Raw genomic sequence first — 27835 nt, 5'->3', positions numbered from 1 at the left:
TGGGGGCGCCGCGCGGGGGGGGGACGCGGGGTTTGGGGGCGGCGCGCGGGGGGGGGAAGCGGGGTTTGGGGGCTCCGCGCTGGGGGGGCACGCGGGGGGGAAGCGGGGTTTGGGGGCTCCGCGCTGGGGGGGCACGCGGGGGGGGACGCGGGGTTTGGGGGCGGCGCGCGGGGGGGGCACGCGGGGGGGACGCGGGGTTTGGGGAGCCGCGCGGGGGGGGCAGCACCAGGCGGCGCTTCCGGGCGGCCGGTCCCTGCTGCGGAGGCCTCAGGCCGCGCCCCCGGCGATCGCGGGCCCAAGCAGACGGCGCCGCTCGGCGGGGCGGCCGCTACCACTGACACGCCGGGGGAGGGGGGGTCCCTGCAGCACTTCCGGCGGCTCCACGCCCTTCCAGGCCCCGTAGCCCAGGGTGGCCATACCCGATCGCCATTGGCTGGGCGCCGCCCAGAGGGCCCGCCCCATTGGCTGAGGAATCTCACTCTCCGTTCCCTAATATGGAAGCAGCGGCCGGAATGTACCAAGTGCGGGATGGGGGGAAGAGGAGCCCCGGCGCTCACAGTAGGGCTGCGGCGCCGGAGCGCTCCCCCCGCGCGGACTGCCAGTGTCAGGGGTCTGAGGGGTCGGCGCGGCCGCTCCCATTCCCGGGCAGGAGGAAGGCTCAGGTGAGAGACCCCCGCGGGCGGTAATGGAACGGTCCGCCCATTCCGGAAGAGAGGAGCCGTCGCGGCTGCACCCGCCACTTCCGCTTCCTGGGAGCCGGAGCGACCGGAGCGAAGCTGCCGCTATGGTAGGGGCTGGGGGCGCGCGGGCCGGGGCCGTGAGGGGCCGGGGGGCGGGGCCGGGGCACCAGGGATCAGGCCTCGGGGAGCGGGAGCGGGGGCGGGGCCGGGCCAGGGCTGAGGGGGCCGCGCCGGGCCGGGGCCGTGAGGGGCGGGGCCGGGCCGGGGCACCAGGGGGCGGGGCCGGGCCAGGGCTGAGGGGGCCGAGCCGGGGCACCAGGGATGAGGCCGCGGGGGCCGGGGCCGTGAGGGGCCGGGCCGGGGCTGAGGGGGCCGCGGGGGCCGGGGCGGTGAGGGACCGGCGGGCGGGGCCGGGCCGGGGCTGAAGGGGGCCGAGCCGGGTCGGGGCACCAGGGATGAGGCCGCGGGGGCCGGGGCGGTGGTGGCTCTCGCCCTTGCTCTGACTTGCCTGCTCTCCCCAGACTGCCACCCTGCGCCCCTACCTGAACGCGGTGCGCGCCACGCTGCAGGCGGCCCTGTGCCTGGAGAATTTCTCCTCCCAGGTGGTGGAGCGACACAACAAGCCGGAGGTGGAAGTCAGGTACTGGGAGGGCGTTGGGACCCCGAGATGGGCGGCGGGGACGCTGAAGCCCCGTATGTCCTGAGCCCCTGTCCCAGCAGGGGAAACGTGCGGGGGGTTGGCTGCTTGCTCAGGGCAGTGCCTGTCACCAGGAGGCCCCGGGGGGCTAAGGCTGGGAGAAGCATCGTGCGTTATAGAGCAGCCCCTTCCCTTCCGCTCATTGGCTTGGTCGTCTTGCCCAGCTAGTCCCAGTTCCCCCTTCCTCTTCGACTGCTCTGCCATGCCTTCTAGGCAGCTCTCAGTCCCAGTCTGCCCCCTAGGTTCAGCCCTTGTCCTTTCTGAAGGAGAGTCAGTATGTTTTCTTCCCCACGCTGCCTGGGCACCAGCCAGAGGAACACCAACAGCACAGGACAAAGTCTCTCCGAAACCTGCTCCCAGGCATGACCTGACTTTGCCCCACTGCTACCCCCCCCCCTGCAAGTTCTGGTGCATTGCAAGAAGGAGCAATGGCCAGGAAGGTCCTGCTCACCCTGGGCTGGGGCATGCTCAGTGCAGAGAAACTCTGCAGCATTTAGCTGGTGAACTCTGAGGTCTCCGTGGAGCATGGATGAACTGAGTTTTTCAAAGGCTAGAACACACTTGAGCAATTTTTCACAGGGACAGCAAAAGGGGCTCCTCACTGACAGAACAGTGACCCCCTTGCCAAATTTCTAGTCCCTGCTGTAGAGCACTAGAGCTTCTCAGTGAAATGGCTTGAAGAGTTGTTTTAAGATGGGCAAAATATATTTTCCTCTAAACTTGGTCAGATGGTTGAACCATTTTTGCTGAGATTTAATATTCAGCCGGAATCAGATGCCTAGCGTGGGAAATTTTGGCCTGAGTGGCTAAAGTTTGACCCAGTCTATATGCAGTTAAAATCAGTGTCATCTTATAGGCATCAACACTGCCTATAATACTTAAGGCTGTCCAATACCAGCTCTGCCTATAATGTTTTTTCTCAAGAAAAACAGTATTGGGACCCTACTGTCAATTGATAAGGTAATTTTGTTAAATATATTTACTGCTCATATTTTCCATTTAACAATGTCCTTTAAAAGAAAATGTGTTGCTACTTAAATCGAGGAAACGGAATTTAATTAAACCAACAATCCCTGGTTCAGAGTTAAGGCTATTTTGTTGTGATTTAATTTTTTGTCATGAAATATGCATTTCTGAGTACTTGAGGAAAGCAATGTGTGTTCAGCAGACAGGTCTCTTCCTGTCTTTAATTAATAATACATGGTTCTTCCATGGCAGAGTGCTTGCAAATTGTATTATCATCATGTCGTCAAAGGACACCGTTGAGGTTGCTGAGATATTTGTTGTTTGGAATGTTTCAGTGGGAGGCTGAGGTTAGTCCCAGGAGTGTCTCCATCACCACACAGGACTGTCTGTACTGTCCAGTCCGCTCTGGAGAATGGGAATTGGAGTGCACTGCCATCCCTAGTTGATATTCCTATCCCTTGGGGGCTCAAAGTGCTGGTTGTGTGGGGAAAGCTTGCATTGCAGCTGTCCAGTGGGACCGGAACCCTGCAAGTGCCACTTTGCATTGCTTCCTTCAGCTACTGTCTTGGGACTTTGATGCCTTGGGGAGGCATAGGCTTTGTTCCTGCAGGATGGTCCCTGGCTATGGAGGCCTTGTGATCTTAGGGGAACCCTGTATGTTACTCTGCTCTCAGGAGTTTCTTCGGTTTACCTTTAGCCCCTTGTCAGGAGAGAAAGATGTAGAGTGAAGAGAGTCCCTGTGATAGTGGGGGTTGGCTGCCCTGGGATAAACAGAGAGGTGTGAATTTAAGGCATTGTTTATATCAAGAAAACATTTTCATGTAATGAAGGTCTTACACAGCCCTTTGCAGGCAAGGCGTCTTTCCCTCCTCCCCCTCTGCCAAGCCACTGGCTACAGCTAAGGGTCTTGGCTGCCCATTGGCCGTGTCTGGTGTGAGTCTAACTCCTAGTGCAGGGCTGTACACACACAAGTCACACTGGCACAATTGGCACTAATTACCCATCTAGTCAGGCCCATCAGGGAAGCTGAGGACTGGAGGGACCAAGGAGGCTTGCGGGTGGCTTCTGTGGGACAGAGATGAGGCATGTTGGCAGGGGTAGTGCTGCTCATGCTGGACTTGTTCAGTCCCCAGGGCTGTACATCTGGCATTAGTGCTATTAGGTCACAAAAGTGCAAGCTTCTGTGTTACAATGAGGTTCCTACACTTTTCCCCAGCTGCAAGTAGCCAGGTGAGTGAGCAATTCCCTGGTGGGTGCCTGCCCCTTATGTCATGCACGTGTGTTGGGCTGGCAAGTGCTCCCTCCTCCATGCATGCTGATGTCTTTCCTGGGTTTGCAGGAGCAGCAAAGAGCTGCTGTTGCAGCCGGTGATCATCAGCAGGAATGAGAAAGAGAAGGTTCTGATCGAGGGGTCCATCAACTCTGTGAGAGTCAGCATTGCAGTGAAACAGGTGAGCCTGCAGGGGGTGGGGGGCAGCACAGGAGGGGATGGAGCTGGAGGTGAGGCAAAAGGTTGGTGGCTTGCACTCGTCTTGAGGAAGCCTGACTTCCCCTTCCTCTCTTCAGGCGGATGAGATTGAGAAGATCCTGTGCCATAAATTCATGCGCTTCATGATGATGAGGGCTGAGAACTTCTTCATCCTGCGCAGGAAACCCGTGGAGGTGAGATGGCTTGGGTGGGGGGCAAATCCTGTGGTGCAGGACAGGGACACTTCTACTCACCTGCTTTGGCAGCTCACTCTCATGAGCATCTTTGCTACGGTGCTGAGCTGCCAGGGAGGGCAAAGGGGCTTTGGTGGTGATCACTGACCAGGTGTTGCTTTTTTCCTCTCTCCCACTAGGGTTATGACATCAGCTTCCTGATCACAAACTTCCACACGGAGCAGATGTACAAGCACAAGCTAGTGGACTTTGTGATCCACTTCATGGAAGAGATTGACAAGGAGATCAGTGAGATGAAGCTGTCCGTCAACGCCAGGGCTCGCATTGTGGCAGAGGAGTTCCTCAAGAACGTGAGCTCCTAGGCAGGGGAACAGCAGCCTCCTTCCCCTTTCCATTGCAGGAAGGGGCTCGTGGGCAGCCTGTTATTGACCAGGGAGAGCTTTGGGGGTAACAGCTAGACAAAGGGGGCCTGCGGCCCTTCCTCAGAGATGTGGGGACCTGGCATGTCCCCACTGTCCGTTTCCAAGCTGGCTGAGTGTGGTGAGGGGGAGCCTGGATTGCCAGAACTAGCATGGGAACAATGTTTCCTTTAGAGGGCTTTGCAAAGGGTCACATGGAAGCCTGTTTGGGTCTCCTGACTCTGTCCCGGAAAAAGGTCTAGTTAGAAAACAAGCAGTCCCAGGTATGTGGTCTCTGCCTGGAGCGTGGCATGGGCAGGGGCGAGGGTACAAAATATGAAGGAATGATGGCGCACATCACACTGAGCGGGAGGGGTGTGGCACTATAGCTGAAAGAAGGCAGAGTCAAATATAGTAAACAACTCAAACTGTACCATAGACTCTCGCTGGATAGAAATTCTGTACTCAGGGCCGGCGCTTCCATTTAGGCAACCTAGGTAGTTGCCTAGGGTGCCAGGATTTGGGGGGGTGCCATTTTGCTGCCCTCGGTGGCAATTTGGCGGCGGGGGGTCCTTCCACACTCTGGGTCGGCAGCGGCAATTCGGCGGCGGGTCCTTCACTCGCTCCGGGACCCGCCGCTGAAGTGCCCCGAAGACTGGGAGCGCGGAAGGACACTTCCGCTGCAGAATTGCTGCCAACGACTGGGAGTGCGGAAGGACCCCCGCCTAGGGCGCCAAAAACCCTGGCGCTGCTCCTGTCGGTACTTGAATAATAAGAGTAGAGCAGGAGGAATATACTGCCAGACACCTGACCAGGATGATGCTAGTGACTGGGAAATGCTCAGGGAGATTAGAGAGGCTACATGAGAACGGCCATACTGGGTCAGACCAAAGGTCCATCTAGCTCAGTATCCTGTCTTCTGACAGTGGGCAATGCCAGGTGTCCCAGAGAGAATGAACAGAACAGGGCAATTGAGTGATCCATCCCGTGTTGCCCATTCCCAGCTTCTGGCAAACAGAGGCTAAGGACACCATCCCTGCCCAGCCTGGTTAATACAAAAACAGAAAGCCCAATAATAATGGGTTACTTCAACTAGCCCCATTTTGACTGGGTACAGAACGCCTCAGGTTGGGATGCAGAGATGAAAATTTTTTGACACCATAAATGACTGTTTCTTGGAGCAGCTAGTCCTGGAACCCGCAAGGGGAGAGGCAATTCTTCATTTAGTCCTCAGTGGTGCACAGGACCTGGTCCAAGAGGTGAATGTAGCTGAACTGCTCAGTTCTAGTGACCATAATGTAATTAAATATAACATCCTTGTAGAAGGTGAAATACCAAAGAAAATCACCATAGTAGCATTTAACTTAAAAAAGGGTAACTATACAAAAATGAGGAAGCTAGTTAAACAGAAATTGAAAAGAACAGTCACAAGCGTGAAAATGTCTGCACCCTCCATAGAAACTTTTAAAAACCACCATAATAGAGGCACAAACTAAATGTATATCCCAGATAAAAGAACTGTAAGAGAAACAAAAAAGGTCACCATGGCTGAACAGTAAAAGAGGTGGTTAGAGACAGGTATCTTTTAGAAACTGGCAGTCAAATCCTACTGAGGAAAATAGAAAGGAGCATAAACTCTGGCAAGTCACGTGTAACAGTAGAATTAGGCAGGGCAAAGAATGTGAAGCGCAACTAGCAAAAGACACGAAAGCTAACAGCAAAAAGAAGTGTTTAAGTACATCAGAAGCAGGAAGCTTCTGGGGAAGTCAGTGGAGCCACTGGACAGTCAAGGTTCTAAAACAGCAGACAAGGAAAATAAACCTATTGGGGAGAAACTGCATGAATTCTTTGCATCAGTTTTTCACTGCACAGAATGAGAGAGAGATTCCAAACCTGAGCCATTCTATTTAGGTGACAGATCTGAGGAACTATCCCAAATTGAGGTGTCAATAGAGGAGGCTTGGAACAAATTGATAAATTAAACAGTACTAAGTCACCATGACCAGATGGTATCACCCAGGAGTTCTGAAGGACTAAAATATGAAACTGCAGAACTACCAACTGTTGTATATAACCTATCGCTTAAATCAGCCTCTGTAGCTATCCTCCAATCATCTAATGTGGTGCTTTGTTTTAAGCCTCTAGAGGCAATCCTGGCCATTACAGGCCAGTAAACCTAACTTTAGTACTGGGCAAATGGGTTGAATCCATAGTAAAGTACAGAATTTTTAGACACACAGCTAAATGAGATGTTGGGGAAGAGTCAATGCAGGTTTTGTAAAGGGAAATCATGCCTTACCAGTCTATTAGAATTCTTTTGGGGGGTCAACAAGTGTGAACAAGGGTGACCCAGTGTATATAGTGTACTTGGACTTTCAGAAAGCCTTTGACAAGGTCCTTCACCGAAGGCTCTTAAGCAAAGTAAGTAGTCATGGGATAAGAGGGAAGGTCCTTTCATGGATTGGTAACTGGTTAAAAGATAGGAAACAAAGGGTAGGAATAAATGGTCAGGTTTCACAGTGGAGAAAAATAGCATGGTCCCCCTAAGAACTGTACTGTGACCAGTACTGTTTAACATATTCATAAATGATCTGGAAAAAGGAATAAACAGTGAGGTGGCAAAGTGTGCAGATGATGTAGAACTAAAGATAGTTAAGTTGAAAGCTAACTGCAAAGAGTTAAAAAGGATCTCATAACACTACGTGACTGGGCAACAAAATGGCAGATGAAATTCAGTGTTGATCAGTGCAAAGTAATGCACATTGGAAAACATAATCCCAACTATCCATATAAAATGATGTGGTCACAGCTAATTTAGACCCCTCAAGAAAGAAATCATTGAGCAGATGTCAGAGAACTATCCACAATGACTCCATCTGCAGCTGCAGTCAGAGAAGCTAACAATAGTTAGGAACAATTAGGAAAGGGTTAGATAATAAAACAGAAAATATCCTAACACCACCATATAAATCCATGGTACGCCAGGACCCGTGAATTACTGTGTGCAGATGTGGTTGCCCTATCTCAAAAAAAACAAGAAAACAAAACATTTAATTGGACAAAGTATAGAGATGGGCAACCAAAATGAGGGATTTGGAACAGCTTCCGTATGAGATTAAAAAGACTGAGCCGGGTCAGCTTTGGAAGGTCTATAAAATCATGACTGGTGTGAAGAAAGTAAATAAGTGCTGTTTACTCCTTCTTGTAACACAAGGACCAGGGGTCACCCAATGAAATTAGTGGGTAGCTGGTCAAAGAAACATAAGGAAGTACTTCACACAACAGTCAATCTGTGGAACTCATTGCCAGGGGAGGTGAAGGCCAAAAGAATAACTGGGTTCATAAACTAACTAGCTTAGTTCCTGGAGTACGGGTCCATCAATGGCTACTAGCCAAGATGGTCAGGGATGCAACCCTGTGGGCTGGGTATCCCTAAAACTCTGACTGCCAGAAGCTAAGACCGGGTGACAGGATGGGTCACTCCCTCTGAAGCATCTGGCACTGGCTGTTGTTGATGTGACCCAGTATGGCCATGATATGCTCCTATGATCCCTGGAGGGTGCAGCTTGGGGAAGGGCTGCCTGGGGTGATGTGAAGGCCCCCAGAGGTAGGACTCATGGGGGATGAGGTCCTGCTGCCAGATGGTGTGGGCGTTCCTGACACCCTGTTAAATGAGGGAGCAGTGTGGTACCAAGTGACTTGATGGCCGCAGCAGGCAGGCTCCTACAGGGATGTGAGTTCAGTGGGGTGGGGCAGGGCAGGCGTGGGTGTGCAGTTGGCTGGTCAGCAGTACAACCTCTTCAGGTGAAGAGCTGTGCAGTAAGAAGTCACCATCTCCAGAGCACAGGTCTCAACTTTCCAGGATCTGTGAGTTGGCTGGAGTGCCCAGTTCTGGAATCTGTAACTTTCCATATGCTGCCCCCTCTCTAGTAAAGTGCAAAGTTACAGTAGCTCGCAGGGGCCTGCATAGGCTGGGAGTGTGACCAGGAAGATGTGTGGGTGCACAGGAACTAATGGGCATCTGACCACCTTTCTTTTTTCCTTCCTTCCAGTTTTAGAGCGTGGTGCTGGACTCCACAGCTCAGGTTCTCATTCTCTCCTGCGTCTGCACAGCTGCCCTGCTAGGGAGGACCATGCCCGGGGCCTTGCTATCTGGAAGAGATGAGAAGCAATCAGATCTTCAGGAGCTGTCCAAGTGGAATGTACATTGATTCTCCGCTGGCCCCAGGGGAAGGGAAGGGGAGGAGTTAATAGTTTGAACCAAACTCTGTGCTTCTTTGAGACTGTCAGCTCCATATTCTTTTTTTAAATGACTAATCATTGCTGTAATTGTCTGAGGCTCTGGGGGCTGGAGGGGAGCTGTGGCTACTCCAGCACTGGGCAGCAAGAACAGCTCCTGCCATCAGGCTAGTACGTGCTAGCTGGCATTCCAACTGGAGGCAGTGCCCACTCAGTTACCAGGTCCCTTCTACCAGCTGCCGTAAAGCAGCCACAACTCTGAGCCTAATCCCAGCGTTAGGGCTTCCAGAAAGGTCGGGGCGTAGAGCAGCTGTCCTGGGCTAGCCAGCGATGTTCTCTTGGGCCAGGCTGGGCAACCTCCAATTCGCAATCTCCACAGCCTCGCTGCTGCAGCTCTAGGGGCTGCTTTTGTGATAGATTCCCCACTAATGGTAGGGGGGTGACTGGGTGCAGTGGGCAGCCCTGCGCCTGAACTGCAGGGAGCACTACTCTGCTTCGACCCCATCAGTCTGGCACAGGCCTAGGCAGCATGGCCTCCTGCCTGGGGCCTTCACCTTCCCTTTCTCTGCATGGGTGGAGGAGGCTGGAATCCTGACGGAGCTGGAATCTGTAACTTGTGCTGCTTTTGCTATTGCACTTGCTGTTCTTGCTCTGGTACCTTCCCCATTAAAGCCTTTTTCCTGCCTCTCGGAGGGTGGCCTGCTGGAGGGGGGTTCTTGTGTGCTCCTGTGGGCAGGGCACTCCTGGGAGCCCTCAGTTCAGAGCTGTAGGGGGCTGGCACCAGCAGAAGCCCTCTTGGCACCTGCCAGGAGTTGGGGGCTGGGTGAGAGGGGAGGGGGGAAAAGGAGTGGGGTGGGACCCACGGGTTACCCTGTCCTGCGGGGGAGAGGCGATGCCTGGAGCGGGAGGGGGGAAGGAGTGGGGTGGGACCCACGGGTTACCCTGTCCTGCGGGGGAGAGGCGGTGCCTGGAGGGGGAGGGGAGAAGGAGTGGGGTGGGACCTACGGGTTACCCTGTCCTGCGGGGGAGAGGCGCTGCCTGGAGGGGGAGGGGGGAAGGAGTGGGGTGGGACCCACGGGTTACCCTGTCCTGCGGGGGAGAGGCGGTGCCTGGAGGGGGAGGGGGGAGGAGTGGGGTGGGACCCACGGGTTACCCTGTCCTGCGGGGGAGAGGCGGTGCCTGGAGGGGGAGGGGGGAAGGAGTGGGGTGGGACCCATGGGTTACCCTGTCCTGCGGGGGAGAGGCGGTGCCTGGAGGGGGAGGGGGGAAGGAGTGGGGTGGGACCCACGGGTTACCCTGTCCTGCGGGGGAGAGGCGATGCCTGGAGCGGGAGGGGGGAAGGAGTGGGGTGGGACCCACGGGTTACACTGTCCTACGGGGGAGAGGCGGTGCCTGGAGGGGGAGGGGGGAGGAGTGGGGTGGGACCCACGGGTTACCCTGTCCTGCGGGGGAGAGGCGATGCCTGGAGGGGGAGGGGAAAAGGAGTGGGGTGGGACCCACGGGTTACCCTGTCCTGCGGGGGAGAGGCGCTGCCTGGAGGGGGAGGGGGGAAGGAGTGGGGTGGGACCCACGGGTTACCCTGTCCTGCGGGGGAGAGGCGATGCCTGGAGGGGGAGGGGGGGAGGAGTGGGGTGGGACCCACGGGTTACCCTGTCCTGCGGGGGAGAGGCGCTGCCTGGAGGGGGAGGGGGGGAGGAGTGGGGTGGGACCCACGGGTTACCCTGTCCTGCGGGGGAGAGGCGGTGCCTGGGGGGGGAGGAGCGGCCCTGGGGGAGGGTGTTGGGGAGGGGGAGGGGGAAGGAGCAGCCCTGGGGGTGGGGGGGGCGAGAGGTCCTGCCGCGGGGGGGGGAGCGGCCCTGGCGGGGGGCGTGGCGAGCCCCGGCGAACGGGCAGGCTCGGACCCGGCCCCCCGCTGATGTCACAGGGTCCCGCCCGCCCCGCCGCGCGTCGCCATGGAGACCCCAGCGCAGCCGGGCGCTCGGGCCGAGCAGGGTAGGGCCCGGCCGGGTCTGGGGGGTCTGAGGGGGTGGGGTCGGGGTGGGCATGGGGGTGATACAGAGGGTGGGGGTCTGTGGGGGTGGGGTCGGGGTGGGCATGGGGGTGATACAGAGGGTGGGGGGGTCTGAGGGGGTGGGGTCGGGGTGGGCATGGGGGTGATACAGAGGGTGGGGGGGTCTGAGGGGGTGGGGTCGGGGTGGGCATGGGGGTGATACAGAGGGTGGGGGGGTCTGTGGGGGTGGGGTCGGGGTGGGCATGGGGGTGATACAGAGGGTCAGGGTCTGAGGGGGTGGGGTCGGGGTGGGCATGGGGGTGATACAGAGGGTGGGGGGTCTGTGGGGGTGGGGTCGGGGTGGGCATGGGGGTGACACAGGGTGGGGGGTCTGAGGGGGTGGGGTCGGGGTGGGCATGGGGGTGATACAGAGGGTGGGGGGTCTGTGGGGGTGGGGTCGGGGTGGGCATGGGGGTGATACAGAGGGTGGGGGGGTCTGAGGGGGTGGGGTCGGGGTGGGCATGGGGGTGATACAGAGGGTGGGGGGGTCTGAGGGGGTGGGGTCGGGGTGGGCATGGGGGTGATACAGAGGGTCAGGGTCTGAGGGGGTGGGGTCGGGGTGGGCATGGGGGTGATACAGAGGGTGGGGGGTCTGTGGGGGTGGGGTCGGGGTGGGCATGGGGGTGATACAGAGGGTGGGGGTCTGTGGGGGTGGGGTCGGGGTGGGCATGGGGGTGATACAGAGGCTGGGGGGGTCTGAGGGGGTGGGGTCGGGGTGGGCATGGGGGTGATACAGAGGGTGGGGGGGTCTGAGGGGGTGGGGTCGGGGTGGGCATGGGGGTGATACAGAGGGTGGGGGGGTCTGTGGGGGTGGGGTCGGGGTGGGCATGGGGGTGATACAGAGGGTCAGGGTCTGAGGGGGTGGGGTCGGGGTGGGCATGGGGGTGATACAGAGGGTGGGGGGTCTGTGGGGGTGGGGTCGGGGTGGGCATGGGGGTGACACAGAGGGTGGGGGGTCTGAGGGGGTGGGGTCGGGGTGGGCATGGGGGTGATACAGAGGGTGGGGGGGTCTGTGGGGGTGGGGTCGGGGTGGGCATGGGGGTGATACAGAGGGTCAGGGTCTGAGGGGGTGGGGTCGGGGTGGGCATGGGGGTGATACAGAGGGTGGGGGTCTGAGGGGGTGGGGTCGGGGTGGGCATGGGGGTGATACAGAGGGTGGGGGTCTGTGGGGGTGGGGTCGGGGTGGGCATGGGGGTGATACAGAGGCTGGGGGGGTCTGAGGGGGTGGGGTCGGGGTGGGCATGGGGGTGATACAGAGGGTCAGGGTCTGAGGGGGTGGGGTCGGGGTGGGCATGGGGGTGATACAGAGGGTCAGGGTCTGAGGGGGTGGGGTCGGGGTGGGCATGGGGGTGATACAGAGGGTGGGGGGGTCTGAGGGGGTGGGGTCAGGGTGGGCATGGGGGTGATACAGAGGGTCAGGGTCTGAGGGGGTGGGGTCGGGGTGGGCATGGGGGTGATACAGAGGGTGGGGGGTCTGAGGGGGTGGGGTCGGGGTGGGCATGGGGGTGATACAGAGGGTCAGGGTCTGAGGGGGTGGGGTCGGGGTGGGCATTGGTGTGATACAGAGGGTGGGGGGTCTGAGGGGGTGGGGTCGGGGTGGGCATGGGGGTGATACAGAGGGTGGGGGGGTCTGAGGGGGTGGGGTCGGGGTGGGCATGGGGGTGATACAGAGGGTCAGGGTCTGAGGGGGTGGGGTCGGGGTGGGCATGGGGGTGATACAGAGGGTCAGGGTCTGAGGGGGTGGGGTCGGGGTGGGCATGGGGGTGATACAGAGGGTGAGGGTCTGAGGGGGTGGGGTCGGGGTGGGCATGGGGGTGATACAGAGGGTCAGGGTCTGAGGGGGTGGGGTCGGGGTGGGCATGGGGGTGATACAGAGGGTGGGGGTCTGTGGGGGTGGGGTCGGGGTGGGCATGGGGGTGATACAGAGGGTGGGGGGGTCTGAGGGGGTGGGGTCGGGGTGGGCATGGGGGTGATACAGAGGGTCAGGGTCTGAGGGGGTGGGGTTGGGGTGGGCATGGGGGTGATACAGAGGGTGGGGGGGTCTGAGGGGGTGGGGTCGGGGTGGGCATGGGGGTGATACAGAGGGTGGGGGGTCTGAGGGGGTGGGGTCGGGGTGGGCATGGGGGTGATACAGAGGGTGGGGGGGTCTGAGGGGGTGGGGTCGGGGTGGGCATGGGGGTGATACAGATGGTCAGGGTCTGTGGGGGTGGGGTCGGGGTGGGCATGGGGGTGATACAGAGGGTGGGGGGGTCTGAGGGGGTGGGGTTGGGGTGGGCATGGGGGTGATACAGAGGGTCAGGGTCTGAGGGGGTGGGGTCGGGGTGGGCATGGGGGTGATACAGAGGGTGGGGGGGTCTGAGGGGGTGGGGTCGGGCTGGGCATGGGGGCTGTATTGGCCAGCGCGCGGGCTCTTCCTTCCGGCCCCCCAGCGCCCCCGTGGGCCCGATGTGCTAGTGCCATGGCCAGGGGCTCCTCTCTCTTAGGCGGCTTTGCCTGCTGCGTGACTGGCGTGGCCTTGGCCTTGGCCTTGGCCTGGGAGCTGGCGCCCCCCGCTGGAGCGGTGCTGGGGCTCTGCTGGAATGGTGTTTGAGTCTCAGCTGCACAGGGGCCACGTGCAGCCTTGTGGGAGCGTCAGCCCCTCGAGGGGCCCTGGCACTTGCTTGTGGGGCGCAAGGAGGCGCAGCTGCACACTTTCTCCTTCTCCCTCCGAGGTGGCTGGCTGGGAGCTGAGCCATGCTGGCAGAGCCAGGCCCTGCAAGACGCTGTGCAGAGAGCAACGGGCGGAAAGGGTTCCCAGGTGAGGGGAGCGGGCCAGCCCTGCGGGAGGAGCTGCCTGGGGGCTCTGTGCAGCTCTGGGAAGCAAATATCCCCTCCCGCCTGCCCAGCAAGGCCCCGAGTGGCGGCTGCCAGAGACGAGCAGCAGCCCCCAAGAGCCCTGCTCAAGGACTGTGAGGCAGTGACTGTGTGGGGCTCCGGAGTGCAGGGTTGTTCTGACTCTGCCACCCACTGGCTGGCTGCTCTTGGGCAAAACCCTCATCCCTCTGTGTGCCTCAGTTTCCCCCACTGGAGAATACTGGGGCCTGAACTCAGGAGCTCTGAGCTGCGTGGGTGGCGCTAGCCAAGCGTAGGGACATCGATGTCATTCCTCAGCCGAGCCACACAGGAGGTGACAGTCGGGTTGGAGGGATGGGAAAGGTCTGAGGGAGGTGGAGGTGGGACAGCTGCTCCTGCAGGTCTCTGAGCACTAGCTCAGACAGTCCCAGGGACTGAATGAACTCTGCTAGCTCCTCTGCCCACACTGGGAGCCCATCAGCCGCTGCCCAGTGGGGTAGGGTCAGCCCGAGCCATCTGGGCCTGAGACTGGCCTTAACAGGAGCACAGGACACCCCCCCCAGACCGGGAGCTTGGGTGTCCTGTACCTCTCCAGCACCTCACACAGCGACTGGCTCAGCCAGTGGAGCCAGCTCTGGACTCCATGCTCCATTGCAGGCTCCTCACAGAGGCTCAGCCCTGCCCCCCCCAGCGCGTGAGGGCCTGGCCCTGATGTGCTGCTCTCCTGGCTGAATATAGGTGCTGACGTGGAGGGGGATGCTGTCATGGAGAAGGCAGCTCTGCTCCCTGCCCCTTGCAAGGGCCCTGTTGCCCTTGGCCCCAGGAGGCAGCGGCAGGAAGGTAGGAGCCCTGCAGCTGGTCCCAGCCAGCCCTTCTCTCTGACCTACCTGCCCCTTTTCTTTGGAGCCCCTCACTGCCATGCTAGTCCCTGCAGCAGAGCAAGCCCAGGCATGCAGGTCGTGGCCTGGGCCAGCCCAAGGCACATGGGCTCCCAGTGGAAGCATGCAGGGTCTGGCACCAGGGGAGAGTGTCCCTGGCTCGGTTCCTTTCCCCAGCCCTGGAGTGAACCGTTGTCTGACCAAGAGCCCCCAGCCTGTTCTCCCCATGCTGCCCACTGCAGGGGCATGCCTCAGCCCATGACCCCCTATAGCCTGTCCAGGGGCTATTCCTTGGCACATGACCTCCCCAGGACTGGCAACACAGAGGGGGCCATTGCCCAGCCTCCTGGCTAGTGGCACTGCCAGGGAGCCAACCCCCCGGGCTCCCGGAAACAGCAGAAAAAGCAGAGTGCCATGGGCAAGGGCCCCCTGAGGATGGCCTGGCAGGCATGCCCCAGAGCTTGGAGTGGGTCTAGCAGAGCTGGCGCTGGGCTGTTCTCCCATTCCAGGGCTCACAGCTCCTCCGAGCGATGGGCGCGTCCGGCGCAGCAGTGGCTGCTACCCTCTCAACCCAGAGCGCCTCAAGCAGAGCAGGCTCTACGTGGAGAGAGCCGTCAAGGTGAGGGGCTGTCCACTTCGCCCCGCCTGCAGCCCAGCTTCTACCCCGGAGCCCCCAACTCTGCCCCGGCCCTGCCTGCCCCCCCGGCTTCCCCTCCACGCCCTGCCTGCCCCTGGTCCTGCCTGCCACTCCCCAGGGGGGCAAATGGGTCAATTTGCCCCAGGCCCTGCAGAAGGCCCCGCCTCTGCCTTCCCCCATCGCCTCAGCGTGCCGCCTCAGGAGCGGCCCTGGACAGTGCTGCAGCGGCCGGACCTGAGCTCCTCCCACTGAGTCAGAGCCGCGTAGTAAGGGAGTGGGGCTGTGAGCTCTGGTCCCACTGGAACCACACCGCTGCAGCGCTGTCCAGGGGCCAGGGCAGCTCCTGGACGCGGCGCTCTGGGGCTCCGAGAGAGGGGAGAGGCAGCGGTAACCCACGAGTGGCCCTGGACAGCGCTGCTGGGGGCGGTCAGGGGACAGGGAACGGGGTTGGATCGTGAGCATTCCGGGAGTCTGTCAGAAGTCGGGGAGGGGGGGATAGGAGTCTGGGCAGTCAGGGGAAGGGGGAGTTGGTGGGGGGTGGGGTCCTGGGGTAGTGGTTGGGGGGGCGGTGAGGGAACAAGGAACAGGATGGGTCAGGGATTCCGAGGGGGGCAGTCGGGGGGCAGGAAGTGGGTGGGGGTCAGATAGGGGGCAGGGCCAGGCTGTTTGGGGAGGCACAGCCTTACCTGCCCTAAAGCTCATTCAGCAGTTTGAGGCTTGCAGAAGAGCCAAGCTGTTAGCTTTTCCATTAGGGCTCCCATCCCTTTCACGTCTCAAATGCCAAATTATAGTCTACATTTAATTTCAGTGCCATAGGGAGATTCACGTTAGGGGAGGGTAGCTTCATTTCAAAATAGCCACTTTAGATTAACAGTGAGAGAGCCAAGAGAGCCATGGGGGAGGGATCACATGAGAAGGGCAATATCCTACACCACCTGCCTCCTTCCCAACCCTACCAAGGGAGACCCCCCTCCCCTGCATTCCCCGAGGCTCCAGAGGGGTTAATTCAGTGGTTCTCAAACTTTTGTCCTGGTGACCCCTTTCACATAGCAAACCTCTGAGTGCAACCCCCCCTTATAAATTAAAAACACTTTTTTATACATTTAACACTATTCTAAATGCTGGTGGCAAAGTGGGGTTTGAGGTGGAGGCTGACAGCCTGCGACCCCCAGTAATAACCTTGTGACCCCCTGAGGGGTCCTGACCCCCAGTTTGAGAACCCCTGGGTTACATTAATTTCAGCACCCTGTGTCCATTCACAAGCATGTGCTATTTTGAGCATTTCAGTTTTCACAACATAGGCTCATCCCAGATTCTGGAACAAGCTGAAATGCCCAGTTCGTGGAGTATGTACATACGCTCTACTAAAGACAAACCCACAGTAACCGTCTCCAGTTTGTGAGGGACCCCGTGGAGCCAGTCTCTAGGAAACAGATACATTAATGGAGGTTAAGTCCATTAATGTCTGTTAGCCAGGATGGGTAAGGAATGGCGTCCCTAGCCTCTGTTCGTCAGAGGATGGAGATGGATGGCAGGAGAGAGATCACTTGATCGTTGCCTGTTAGCGTCACTCCCTCTGGGGCACTTGGCATTGGCCACTGTCGGTAGACAGGATACTGGGCTGGATGGACCTTTGGTCTGACCTAGTATGGCCGTTCTTATGTTCTAACCTAAATGAACCCAAAGTTATGGAGACAGATATGAGTCAAGGAAGCCAGCAGAGTATCAGAAACCTGGAAAAATCTCTGACTGGATGGGCTCAGGTGTTTGGTCACAAGCTGAGGTGGTTCAAAAGTTTTGGATTTGTTTTTTAAGCAGAATTTTTTTATTGTTTCTTTAAACAATCAAACACAGCAGGGAGCAAATATTCCCCCCCCCCCCCCTTCTGAAACCCCAAACCATGTTCAAGTTTTGGCAGATCAGCTTTTCAATTAAAAACACACAACAAATTTTGAAGGAAAGTGGACATTGTCCATGATTTTTTCTGCTTTTAAAAAAACCCCTAATTTTTTATCCAAAAAAAGTTTTGACGAAAAATATTTGTCCAACCCTTTTAATGAGCTTTAGTGCCTTTTAGCACTAGCTGATGCTGAGAACCAGTGATACCTTGTAAAGGTGACTTGAAAAGAAGTCCAGAGCCCAGCTGCGCCTTGGGTTCCCGTTGCATGGAGCATTCAGTTCCCTTCCCTCGCAGCAAAGGAAGATCTTCATGCTGCATGGCCCATACCCTGTGATCCGGAGATTGCTGCGCAGCCGGGGCTGGGTGGAGAAGAAGGCCCCCAAGGCGGCACACAGATGGGAACGAGTGCCCGAGGGCGAGGAGGCTGGGGAGGGGGACGACAGCGATGGAGCTGAGGAGGGTGAGAGCTGGGCACGTGGGGGGCCTTTGTTGGCAGATCTTTCCTCTCTCAGTGCCAAGGCTCTCCTGCTGCTCCTGCCATGGGCTCTCCAGGGCAGGTCCCTGCTCAGGCCTGGGACTTGCTGGGGGCAGCAAGCTCAGGGGAGCATAGCCAAGAAGGAGGGACAGCCTGGGCCCTGGCCCCAGGAGACTGTGGGGGAACCGCGATGCCTTGTTGTGGGGTGGCTCCAGATTCTGAGATATGCTTGTTCCAGTCCCGGGAGTACCCCAGCCCTCCCAGGTCTCCACAGCCCAGTCCTCAAGGAGCACCCAGCCCTGCCAGACCCCCCCAGCCCAATCCCTGGAAGCTCCCCAGCCCTGCCAGGTCCCCCCATCCTGGGAGCGCCCCAGCCCTGCCAGGTACCCCCATCCCAGGAGCGCCCCAGCCCTGCCAGGTCCCCACAGCCCAGTCCCCAAGGAGCACCCCAGCCCTGCTAGGTCCCCCCAGCCCAATCCTTGGAAGCTCCCCAGCCCTGCCAGGTCCCCCCATCCCGGGAGCACCCCAGCCCTGCCAGGTCCCCCCAGCCCAATCCCTGGAAGCTCCCCAGCCCTGCCAGGTACCCCCAGTCCAGTCCCTGGGAGCTCCCCAGCCCTGCCACATTCCCCCATCCCAGTCCCCAGGGAGCGTCCCAGCCCTGTCAGGTCCCCAGGGAGCACTCCAGCACCACCAGGTCCCCCCAATCCCAGTACCTGAGAAGCCCCCCCAGCCCTGCCAGGTCCCCCCATCTTGGTCCCCAGCGAGCGCCCCAGCTCTGCCAGGGCCCCGGGAGTGTGTGCGTCCCAAGATCAGAATGCTCAGCAGCTTGGGCCCTTGGGCACTGTGCCCGGGGCAGTGGTGCTCTGGCCTCCCTCTGGCTCTTGCTCTTCTTCCCCAGATGAGGAGGGTGAGGAAGAGGAGGAGCAGGATGATGACCCTGATGGCACCTACGACCTCATGGTTAGTTTGGGGGTGGAGGAGCCCAGGCCACCCCATCTCCTTGCACCCTCTGGCACAGGGGCAAGATCGGCCTCACAGGAGCATCAACACAGAATTGCCTGATGAGAGTAGTGTGTTCAGGCCAGGGCAGAGCATGGGGGTGGGGCGGGGGACATTCAGGCTGGGGTGGAGTGTGGGGGTGGGGCAGGACGGGGGACGTTCAGGCTGGGGTGGAGTGTGGGGGGTGGAGCAGGATGGGGGACGTTCAGGCTGGGGTGGAGTGTAGGGGTGGGGCAGGACGGGGGACGTTCAGGCTGGGGTGGAGTGTGGGGGTGGGGCAGGACAGGGGACGTTCAGGCTGGGGTGGAGTGTGGGGGTGGAGCAGGGTGGGGGACGTTCAGGCTGGGGTGGAGTGTGGGGGTGGAGCAGGATGGGGGACGTTCAGGCTGGGGTGGAGTGTGGGGGTGGAGCAGGACGGGGGACGTTCAGGCTGGGGTGGAGTGTGGGGGTGGAGCAGAGTGGGGGACGTTCAGGCTGGGGTGGAGCGTGGGGGTGGGGCAGGACGGGGGGGACATTCAGGCTGGGGTGGAGTGTGGGGGTGGAGCAGAGTGGGGGACGTTCAGGCTGGGGTGGAGCGTGGGGGTGGGGCAGGACGGGGGGACATTCAGGCTGGGGTGGAGTGTGGGGGTGGAGCAGGGTGGGGTGGAGCGTGGGGGTGGAGCAGGACGGGGGGACATTCAGGCTGGGGTGGAGCGTGGGGGTGGAGCAGGGTGGGGTGGAGCGTGGGGGTGGGGCAGGACGGGGGGGACATTCAGGCTGGGGTGGAGTGCGGGTTTGGGGTGGGGGTGGATGCTCAGGCCAGGCAGAGCATGGGAGTGGGGCTAAGCATGGGGGCAGGGCAGGGGGTGTTCAGGCCGGGGGCGTCCCCGTGGAGCTGTCTGGCCAAGGAGCTTGGTGAGGCTGGCGCTGGGTTCTGCTGGACCCTCGGCCGTGGGAGGTGAAGGCCGGCACGTCCAGTGGCTGGGCCGTGGACTGCTCTGCCCCGTCCCTCGCAGACAGCTGCTGGCATGGCCTGGACCTGACTGCAGCATGTAGGCGCTGGGTGCCCCAGCGTTCGGCCTGCTGAGAAAGCCTAGACAGGGCAGAGCCGTCCGGGCGCCCTGGGCTTCCCTGGCCGCTCACCCCAGCCCCTCTCCCGTGGGCAGTCGCGGCTGGTTCGCAACCAGATGCCCTATTTCATCTGGACTAACCGGCGAGATGCAATCGACTGCCGCTTCCTGCGCAAGGAGCAGGTGATGAACCACTACGCCAAGGCGGGCTCCTTCACCACCAAGGTGAGCGCAGGGTGGCCAGCCTGGGGGTCCCTGCCACTAACCTTGCTGGGGGAGGCAGGGCACGGGGCTGGGGCCTGCACAGGGAGAGGGTGCACACGTGGCCCTGGGGGGTGGGGTTGTTCATGGCCCCGTGCAGGGACGGGGGGGCACACATGGCCCTGGGTGGGGAAGGAGTGGGGGGGGCATGGCCCCATGGGTCTGAGACCCTGTGCTGCATGCAGGGGTGGGTCCCCAGGTGTGAAGCTCCATTTTCTCCCAGGTGGGGCTGTGTGTGAACCTGCGGAACCTGCCTTGGTTCGACCAGGCCGATGCCGACACCTTCTTCCCCCGCTGCTACCGGCTGGGTGCTGAGGATGAGAAGCATGCCTTCATCGGTGACACTGCTGTGCACTGGGGGGCACATTGCCCCAGGGAGGGGCAGCTCCAAGCTGGCCCCGGGGAGGCCGAGGGCTGTCCTGGGTTATGGGGCAACATCCAGCTGGCCCCAGGGGAGGCTGAGGGCTGTCCCAGTTGATGGGGGGGCTTCCGGCTGGCCCCGGGGAGGTCCGAGGGCTGTCCTGGTTGATGGGGGGGCTCCCAGCTGGCCCCGGGGAGGTCCGAGGTCTGTCCCGGTTGATGGGGGGGCTCCCAGCTGGCACCGGGGAGGTCCGAGGGCTGTCCTGCGTGACGAGGGGGCTTCCAGCTGGCCCTGGGGAGGTCCGAGGGCTGTCCCGGTTGATGGAGGGGCTCCCAGCTGGCCCCGGGGGAGGCCGAGATCTGTCCCGGTTGATGGAGGGGCTCCCAGCTGGCCCTGGGGAGGTCCGAGGGCTGTCCCGGTTGATGGAGGGGCTCCCAGCTGGCCCCGGGGGAGGCCGAGGGCTGTCCCGGTTGATGGAGGGGCTCCCAGCTGGCCCCGGGGGAGGCCGAGATCTGTCCCGGTTGATGGAGGGGCTCCCAGCTGGCCCTGGGGAGGTCCGAGGGCTGTCCCAGTTGATGGAGGGGCTCCCAGCTGGCCCCAGGGGAGGCCGAGGGCTGTACCGGTCGATGGGGGGGCTTCCAGCTGGCCCTGGGGAGGCCGAGGGCTGTTCTGCGTGGTGAGGGGGCTCTCAGCTGGCCCTGGGAGAGGCCGAGGGCTGTCCTGGTTGATGGGGGGCTCCCAGCTGGCCCCGGGGAGGCCGAGGGCTGTCCCGGTTGATGAGGGGGCTTCTAGCTGGCCCTGGGGAGGTCCGAGGGCTGTCCCGGTTGATGGGGGAGGGCTTCCAGCTGGCCCCGGGGAAGCCGAGGGCTGTCCCGGTTGATAGGGGGACTCCCAGCTGGCCCGGGAGAGGCCAAGGGCTGTCCCGATTGATGGGGGGGCTCCCAGCTGGCCCCAAGGTAGGCTGAGGGCTGTCCCAGGTGATGGGGGAGCTCCCAGTTGGCCCCGGGGAGGCCGAGGGCTGTCCTGGGTGATGGGGGGGTTCCCAGGGGTCAGCAGCTCCCCACCTTCCCCAAGGGGCCCATTCAGAAAATTGAGCCATCTGAAAATCCAGTCTCCTTTGCCCTGACTTAGTGCCCCCCAGTATTAGCACTCCCCATGGCCCCGCCTTGCTCTGGGGCCTGGACACCCACCAGTGGTGACACCATCTCTTGCAGAGGATTTCTGGCTCACTGCTGCCCGGAGCATCCTCAAAGTGGTGGTGAAAAGGTACTGGAGCTCAGCTGCCCGTGGGGCTGGGGCCGCGGCGGCTCCCGGTGCACAGGGGCCCATGAAGGCCGGCGAGTCCGCAGGTAGGTGCTGGGCGAGAGAGCTGAGTGCACGGGGTGATGAGCGGGTCATGGCCCCAGTGCCGAAGCAGCCTGCTTTACTCTCTGTGGCAGAGGGTGACACCCCTGCCCAGCCTTTGGGGAGACAGCCCCGGCTCCTTCCCTCTCCTCTGGGTTACACCATCACCATCCCACCCCACCCCCTGAGTGCCGCCGGCTTCCCCACCGTGCCCACCATCCCCACTGCCACCGGTTCCTCCCCAGGTCCCACCATCCCACCCCCCCAGTTGCTGCCAGTTCCCCCAGCGTCCCCACCATCACCACCATCCCACCACCAGCCCCCGCTGCCACTGGTTCCCCCACCATCCCCACCACCACCATCCCACCCCACCGCCCGAGTGCCACCAGTTCCCCCACCGTGCCCACCACCACTGCCACTGCTGCTGGTTCCCCCACCATCACCAGCATCCCACCCCCCCCAAGTGCTGCCAGTTCCCCCACCGTCCCCACCATCCCACCCCACCCCCCGAGTGCCGCCGGTTCCCCTACCGTCCCCACCATCACCACCATCCCACCCCATCCCCCGAGTGCAGCCGGTTTCCCCACCGTGCCCACCATCACCCCTACTGCCACCTATTCCGTCAACATCCCCACCATCACCACTGCCACCGGTTCCCCCACCATCCCACCCCACCCCCCCGAGTGCCGCCGGTTTCCCCATTGTGCCACCATCACCCCTACTGCCACCAGTTCCCCCACCGTGCCCACCATCTCCCCCACTGCTCCCAGTTCCCCCACCGTTCCCACCCCCTCAGTGCCGCCAGTTCCCCCACCATCTCCCCCCACTGGTTCCCCCACTGTGCCCACCCACCCCCTGCCGCTGCTTCCCCCGCCTTTCCACCCCCATCCCCACCACCATCTCCACTGCCACCAGTTCCCCCACCATGCCCACCCCTACTGCCGCCGGTTTCCCCACCACCCCCGGTTCTCTCATCCCCACTGCCGCCAGTTCCACCACACACACACCCCACTGCCACCAGTTCCCCCACCACCCCCACTGCCGCTGGTTCCCCCACAATCACCCCCACTGCTACCGGTTCACCCACCACCGCCAACAGTTCCCCCATCGTACCCACCACCCCCACTGGCGCCGGTTCCCCCGCCGTCCCCACCCCCATCCCCACCTGAGAGCATCTGTCACAGCAGCTGTGGCCTTCCCTGTGGGAGCTGCCAGGACTCTGAGCGCTGCCTTCGCCTGGCGGGAGTGGGGCTGGGTGGGCCTGGCAGAGGGAATGGGCTGTGCAGGGGGCCAGGCCTCAGGGTAGCTCGCTGCCCCCATGCTGGCAGAGCCCAGCCCAGGTAGGCGGCTAGGGACCCCACCCCCCATGGCTCCTGGCTGTGCTGTCAGCACCTGTGGCCAGAGTGAGTGGGACGCAGGCAGGAGAGCAGAGTTATGTGCTGGAGCATGGTGGAAAGGCGGTGCAGACCCCACGGGAGGGAGATGCTCTCCTGGCCTCTCCCCTGCCCCCCAGGCGGAATGTGCCCAAGGGCAGCGCCCGCCCACCCGATGCGCCCTCTGTCTGATGCCATGAGCCCTGCCAGCTGGCTTGCTCTCCCCCATTCAGAGTCCCCGAGAGGGACTGGCAGGAAGAAGGGCAGCCCCCTGCCACCGCAGCTCATCGAGACGGCCCTGCAGGCCTGTGAGGAGCACCTGAGCAGCCTGACGCACCAGGATATCGACAGGGAGCCCGAGTCCCCTCTGTGCATGATGGGGGCCCGCCGGGGGGACTTCCTGCACGCCTACTACCAAGTGATTCAGTAAGTGCTGCGGGGCGGGGCCCGGGGGAGGGAGGCAGCGGGAGCACCCCTGCCCTGCTCTGAGCTGGGCTGGGCTGTCTGACTGCAGCGAAGGGGCACTCCTGGACCAGCTGGGCTCCCATGTTGAACGGTGCGAGCACGTTCTGCAGCGCCTGGCCGAGGTGCTCCCACAGCTGGAGATGGAGGGGGACTGCAATATCTGGATTGTGAAGCCAGGTGCCAAGTCACGGGGCAGAGGTAAGGACCGGTCCTGCTGCCGTGGGGAATGCGGATGGTCCCATGGGAGATCCTGGGACCTGCCTGGCCCAAGCCAGAAACCCCGATCTCACTTGTATGTGGCTGCGGGGGGCAAGGGAGCCTGGCACTTAGACACTGGCCAAACACTGGGTCCAGCCGACCCCGAACCAATCCCCCCAGCCTACCCTCTGCCTGCACAGTCAGTGGGGCAGCCCTGTGCTTTGCTGTGGGTGCTGCTCACTCTGGGGGAGGCTCTGGGCTCTGTTTGCCCTTGGCTGCAGCCTGCGTGCCGTTCTAGCTGGGGGTCTCTGTGCAATCTGAGGCAGCCCCACTCCCCACATGCTGTATGCCATGAGGCTGCTGGGCTCACCCCCAGGAATCATCTGCATGGACCGCCTGGAGGAGATGCTGAAGCTGGTGGATTGTGACCCTATGATTGTGAAGGATGGCAAGTGGGTGGTGCAGAAATACATCGAGAGACCCCTGCTCATCCATGGCACCAAGTTCGACCTGCGGCAATGGTTCCTGGTGACGGACTGGAACCCACTCACCATCTGGTTCTACCGAGACAGCTACCTCCGCTTCTGCACGCAGCCCTTCTCCCTGCACAACCTGGCCACGTGAGTGCCTGGGGGAAGGGGCTGCACCTCCTCTGCCTCTGCTCCCCAGCCCTGGGTGCCAGGGCGAGGCCCCAGGCGGGGGCAGAGTGCAGCTGTGGGTACTGAGCCCCTTTCTCTTGGTCCCAGTTCCATCCACCTGTGCAATAACTCCATCCAGCGGCACTACGAGAACTCGCTGAGCCGCCACCCCCAGCTGCCCCCGGAGAACATGTGGTCATCGCAGCAGTTCCAGGCCCACCTGCAGCAGGCGGGGGCGGAAGGCGCCTGGCAAGAGGTGATTGTCCCAGGCATGAAGGCAGCCATCATCCACACCATGCAGACCTCCCAGGATGTGGTGGAGTTCCGCAAGGGCAGCTTTGAGCTATACGGGGCAGACTTCATGTTTGGGGAGAACTGCCAGCCCTGGCTGATTGAGATCAACGCCAGCCCCACCATGGCGCCATCCACGGCTGTGACCAGCCGGCTGTGCGCCAGCGTTCAGGAGGACACGCTCCGTGTGGTCATTGACCACAAGCATGACCGCAGCTGCCACACGGGGGCCTTTGAGCTCATCTACAAGCAGGTGAGTCCCCCGCAGCCCTGCATGGGAAGAGCGCCCGGGGGAGCCCAACTCAGCACAGACCAGTTGATCTGGGAGGAGACCCAGAGAGCGCCCAGGGGAATCCCAGCCCCAAATGGACCAGCTGAGCTGCGAGGGGACCCAGAGAGCACCCAGGGGAAGGCCAGCCCCAGGGCCGGGGCAGCAGTGCCACTGAGCATAGGCCTAGGCAGGGGCTGGCTTGGCCCCAATGTGGCTGTGGGGCTGCCCCCACCCCCACCAGTAGGGGGCACTCTCTCCTTGGGATCAGTGCTGCCCCATGGGCACTAGAAGGTCCTGTGCTAGTGCAGGGACCTAGTTACAAGGGAACCAGCCCTGAGTCCTACCCACTCCTGGTCCCCACACAGTGCACACTGAGCCCTGTTGCCTGACCTCACCCCCCAGGGGACCTCCCAGAATGTCCTTTCAGCCACAGGGGCCGTGTGTTACTGTCACTGCCTGCCCAGGCTGTGCACAGTGGCCACATGCCACCCCACGACTGGGGGCTTTCCCTGCCCCTTCCCAGAGTGGGACAGCAGCTAACAGCCACCCAAGGGCCCTGAACTAATCCAAGGCAGCAGCCCAGCCCAGCCGGGCTCCCATACCCAGGTCCCTGCAGGCACTCCTAGCCCAGACTCTGCGCTGAGCACTCTCCTGCCTTCTCCCGCAGGTGGCTGTCGACGTGCCCCAATACGTAGGCATAAGCCTTTTGGTGGAGGGATCCACTGTCAAAAAACCACGGCCTCCAAACCACAGACTTTCCCCCAGTGCCAGCCCCAGCGTGCCCAGCTGCCCGCAGCACTCCCCTCGTGGGCCCAGGCCCTTGGTGCCAGTCAGCGGCAAGGAGAACAGAGCCAGGGAGCTGGGGGCCACCAACAGGGCCTCTGCTGCAGCTGGCACCCGCCTGAAGCTGCCCAGCAAGGTGCGAGCAGAGCCAGGCAAGAAGAGGCTGCTGGAGCTGCACAGCACAGCCATCTCCCCACTGGGGGACAAGCTGGTGCCGCTGGGCCAGCCCAGGCTCTGTCCCAAGTGCAGCTCCCAGGTGCCAGGCCCCAACCCCAGGGCACCCCCACAGCTCCAGCTCAGCAAGGCCAATGGCCCGAAGGGGCAGCTGCACATGCGGGACTTGCGCACCTTCCAGCTGGGCTGTGGGCACGCGGCTGCCCCTACTCGCCCCCCTGCCTGCTCTCCAGGGAAACCCAGTGTGCCAGAGCGCCAGTGGGGACATGCTCAGGCTGCGCTGCGGGGGCGGCCCCCAGCCCCTCCTGCCAGGCCTGGCCAGCAGTGCGCCAGGGGCTGGCTACACAGGGCCCCCCACCCAGCCTCTGCCCCTGAGCTCGGGGCCTTGTACACGGCCGCGGGCAGGAGAAGGAAGCAGAAAAGAGACAGGATGTGCAGGTGATGGAGGGAGCTGCCCCTGGGGCTGCTGGCAGCAGCGAGGGAGTCATGTCAGGGGCTGGTGCCCTCCAATAAAGGGATCAAGAGAAGGAGCTGGAGTTCGTGATGTGGGCAGGAAATGCAGCCTGGCACTGCCTTCACCCAAGGGGCGGCTGGCAGGGCTAGGGCCTGGGGGAGGGGTCCCTGGGGCCAGCTGCAGGCAGCACAGGTCCCACATCTCAAATCAGCCCCAGCCCAGGGGAGAGCCCCCTTTCCCCTTGCCTTTGGCACACAGGGTTGCTGCTTGGTTTCCCTGGCCTGTCTCCCCTTCCCAGCTCCAGAGCTAGTGCAGCACTCTCCCCTGTGCTGGGGGGCGGAGGGCAGAGCTGGGCACCACCCTGGACAGAGGGCTGGGAGCTAGGCACTACCCTGGGCTGGGTTATGGCATGGAGCTAGCACTGCCCTGGCAGAGGCAGTGAACAGGCCCTGAGGCGACAGGCTCCAGGGCATAGGATAGGGAGGAAGGCCTGTGGTCCAGCTGAACAGGGCTAGGCCCTGGTGTGGGGTGGGGTGGGGGAGACACGGACTGGCCAGACCCAGCCAGTGCCCCGCAGTTTGGGCCTTGCCCCTGCCTATTTCTCTTTCCTTCCCAGCCCCCCCGAGATGCACAGGCTCCCAGGCCTCTGCTGCCGTGCTGGAAACCCCTGGGTGGGTTTGCACCTGCTCAGTGGCTGGCCCCACCCTGGCAGCAAGGTAGCCACGTCCAGCAGTGAACCCGAGTGTTCAGGGCATGGCCCTCTGCCCTCCTCACCTGTTCTGAGGCCAGGAGGACTGGCCTCAGCTGGGGCCCCACAGCAGCAAGGGGCACTAGGAGTTGTCCCATTCTGTTGGACTGGGCCTGTGAAACCATCCTGTGGGGGACTGGGAGCACGTCTGAGGGCACCTGGCACTGCAGAAGGCAGAGGAGCCCCCCCCAGCAACCCCACCCAGAGAGTGGAGAGGGAGCAGGGCTGAGAAGGAGCAGAGTGGGGGGAGGATGCCGAGACTATGGCGTAAGCAGCCGGGGTGGGCTGGATGTGGTTTCCATCATATCCAGGGTTTGCCGTTTGGCTCCACAGGTCAGGGCCCCTGCAAGCAGCCAGCCTGACACTGGTGGGAGGGGAACATGGTACATCACAGCATGGAGTGCAGTGGAGACAGGCCAGGACCTGCCCCGCTCCCTTCACTGCAAGCTGCTCCCTAAGGCAGTTCACCCTGCCCCCCATGAGCAACCCCTTGTTTTCACTGCATTGGGACCAGCTGCAGGCTGGGCTCTCTGCCCCCATGCTGGACCAGACCGCTTCACAACACTGCAGTGAGGCAGTGGGAACGCAGAGCACAGGACTCACACACCCTGAGCACACCCCAGGCTGTTCGGAGGGGCCACCCTACCAGACCCTGTGTGTTCAGCTTCCCTTTGTCTCAGTGGGCTGCAGCGCCCTCACCTCAGTGGCACAGACTCTGCCAGTGCCCCCAGGCCAGGGCTGAGCCCCCAAACTGCCCACTAGGCACTCGGGGCTGCAGCTCACCTCTTTGGTGCACTCCAGCAAGAGCAGCCAGCCAACAGTTCCAAACCCACTCACTCTTAGCTACCCCCAAAATAAAACCCTGCCCCGAGCCCCTGCCTCATTCCCCACCCTTCTGGAGTGGCCAAGACCTCCTGCAGCTCCTGCCTGCTGTGAATCATGGGAGTCCTGGGCCTACAGGCAGAAAGGACCCCCTTGGGCCCTGCTCTGGAAGCAGGGTTCCCAACCCTCA

At 61.7% G+C, this 27835-nt stretch overlaps 2 protein-coding genes across 5 annotated transcripts; both read left to right on the top strand.

Moving 5' to 3' along the window:
- Window positions 1–300: 300 nt before the first annotated feature.
- Window positions 301–27764, top strand: LOC115654876 (tubulin monoglycylase TTLL3-like). Of its 4 annotated transcripts, XM_030569740.1 has the most exons (14): window positions 10601–10634; window positions 13404–13489; window positions 14263–14364; window positions 14912–15021; window positions 17234–17399; window positions 18313–18374; window positions 19559–19687; window positions 19947–20061; window positions 21299–21433; window positions 23035–23227; window positions 23316–23464; window positions 23841–24084; window positions 24211–24646; window positions 25332–27764. In XM_030569740.1, the coding sequence occupies exons 2-14, from the start codon at window positions 13426–13428 to the stop codon at window positions 26061–26063; spliced, it is 2637 nt and encodes an 878-aa protein (XP_030425600.1). In that variant the 5' UTR covers window positions 10601–10634; window positions 13404–13425; the 3' UTR covers window positions 26064–27764. The 4 variants fall into 4 exon arrangements, with proteins under 4 accessions (XP_030425602.1, XP_030425600.1, XP_030425599.1 ...); XM_030569739.1 differs by lacking the exon at window positions 10601–10634 and having other exon boundaries at window positions 13109–13489; XM_030569741.1 differs by lacking the exons at window positions 10601–10634; window positions 14263–14364 and having other exon boundaries at window positions 13109–13489.
- Window positions 671–9334, top strand: ARPC4 (actin related protein 2/3 complex subunit 4). The gene is made up of 6 exons (XM_030569770.1): window positions 671–787; window positions 1202–1320; window positions 3683–3794; window positions 3910–4005; window positions 4185–4355; window positions 8456–9334. Exons 1-6 carry the CDS (start codon window positions 686–688, stop codon window positions 8459–8461), a joined length of 606 nt encoding a protein of 201 aa, XP_030425630.1. The 5' UTR covers window positions 671–685; the 3' UTR covers window positions 8462–9334.
- Window positions 27765–27835: the final 71 nt, after the last annotated feature.

Source organism: Gopherus evgoodei, chromosome 7 (assembly GCF_007399415.2).
Source record: "Gopherus evgoodei ecotype Sinaloan lineage chromosome 7, rGopEvg1_v1.p, whole genome shotgun sequence".
Taxonomy (NCBI): Eukaryota; Metazoa; Chordata; order Testudines; family Testudinidae; genus Gopherus; species Gopherus evgoodei.
This window is presented reverse-complemented; position numbering and strand designations above follow the sequence as displayed.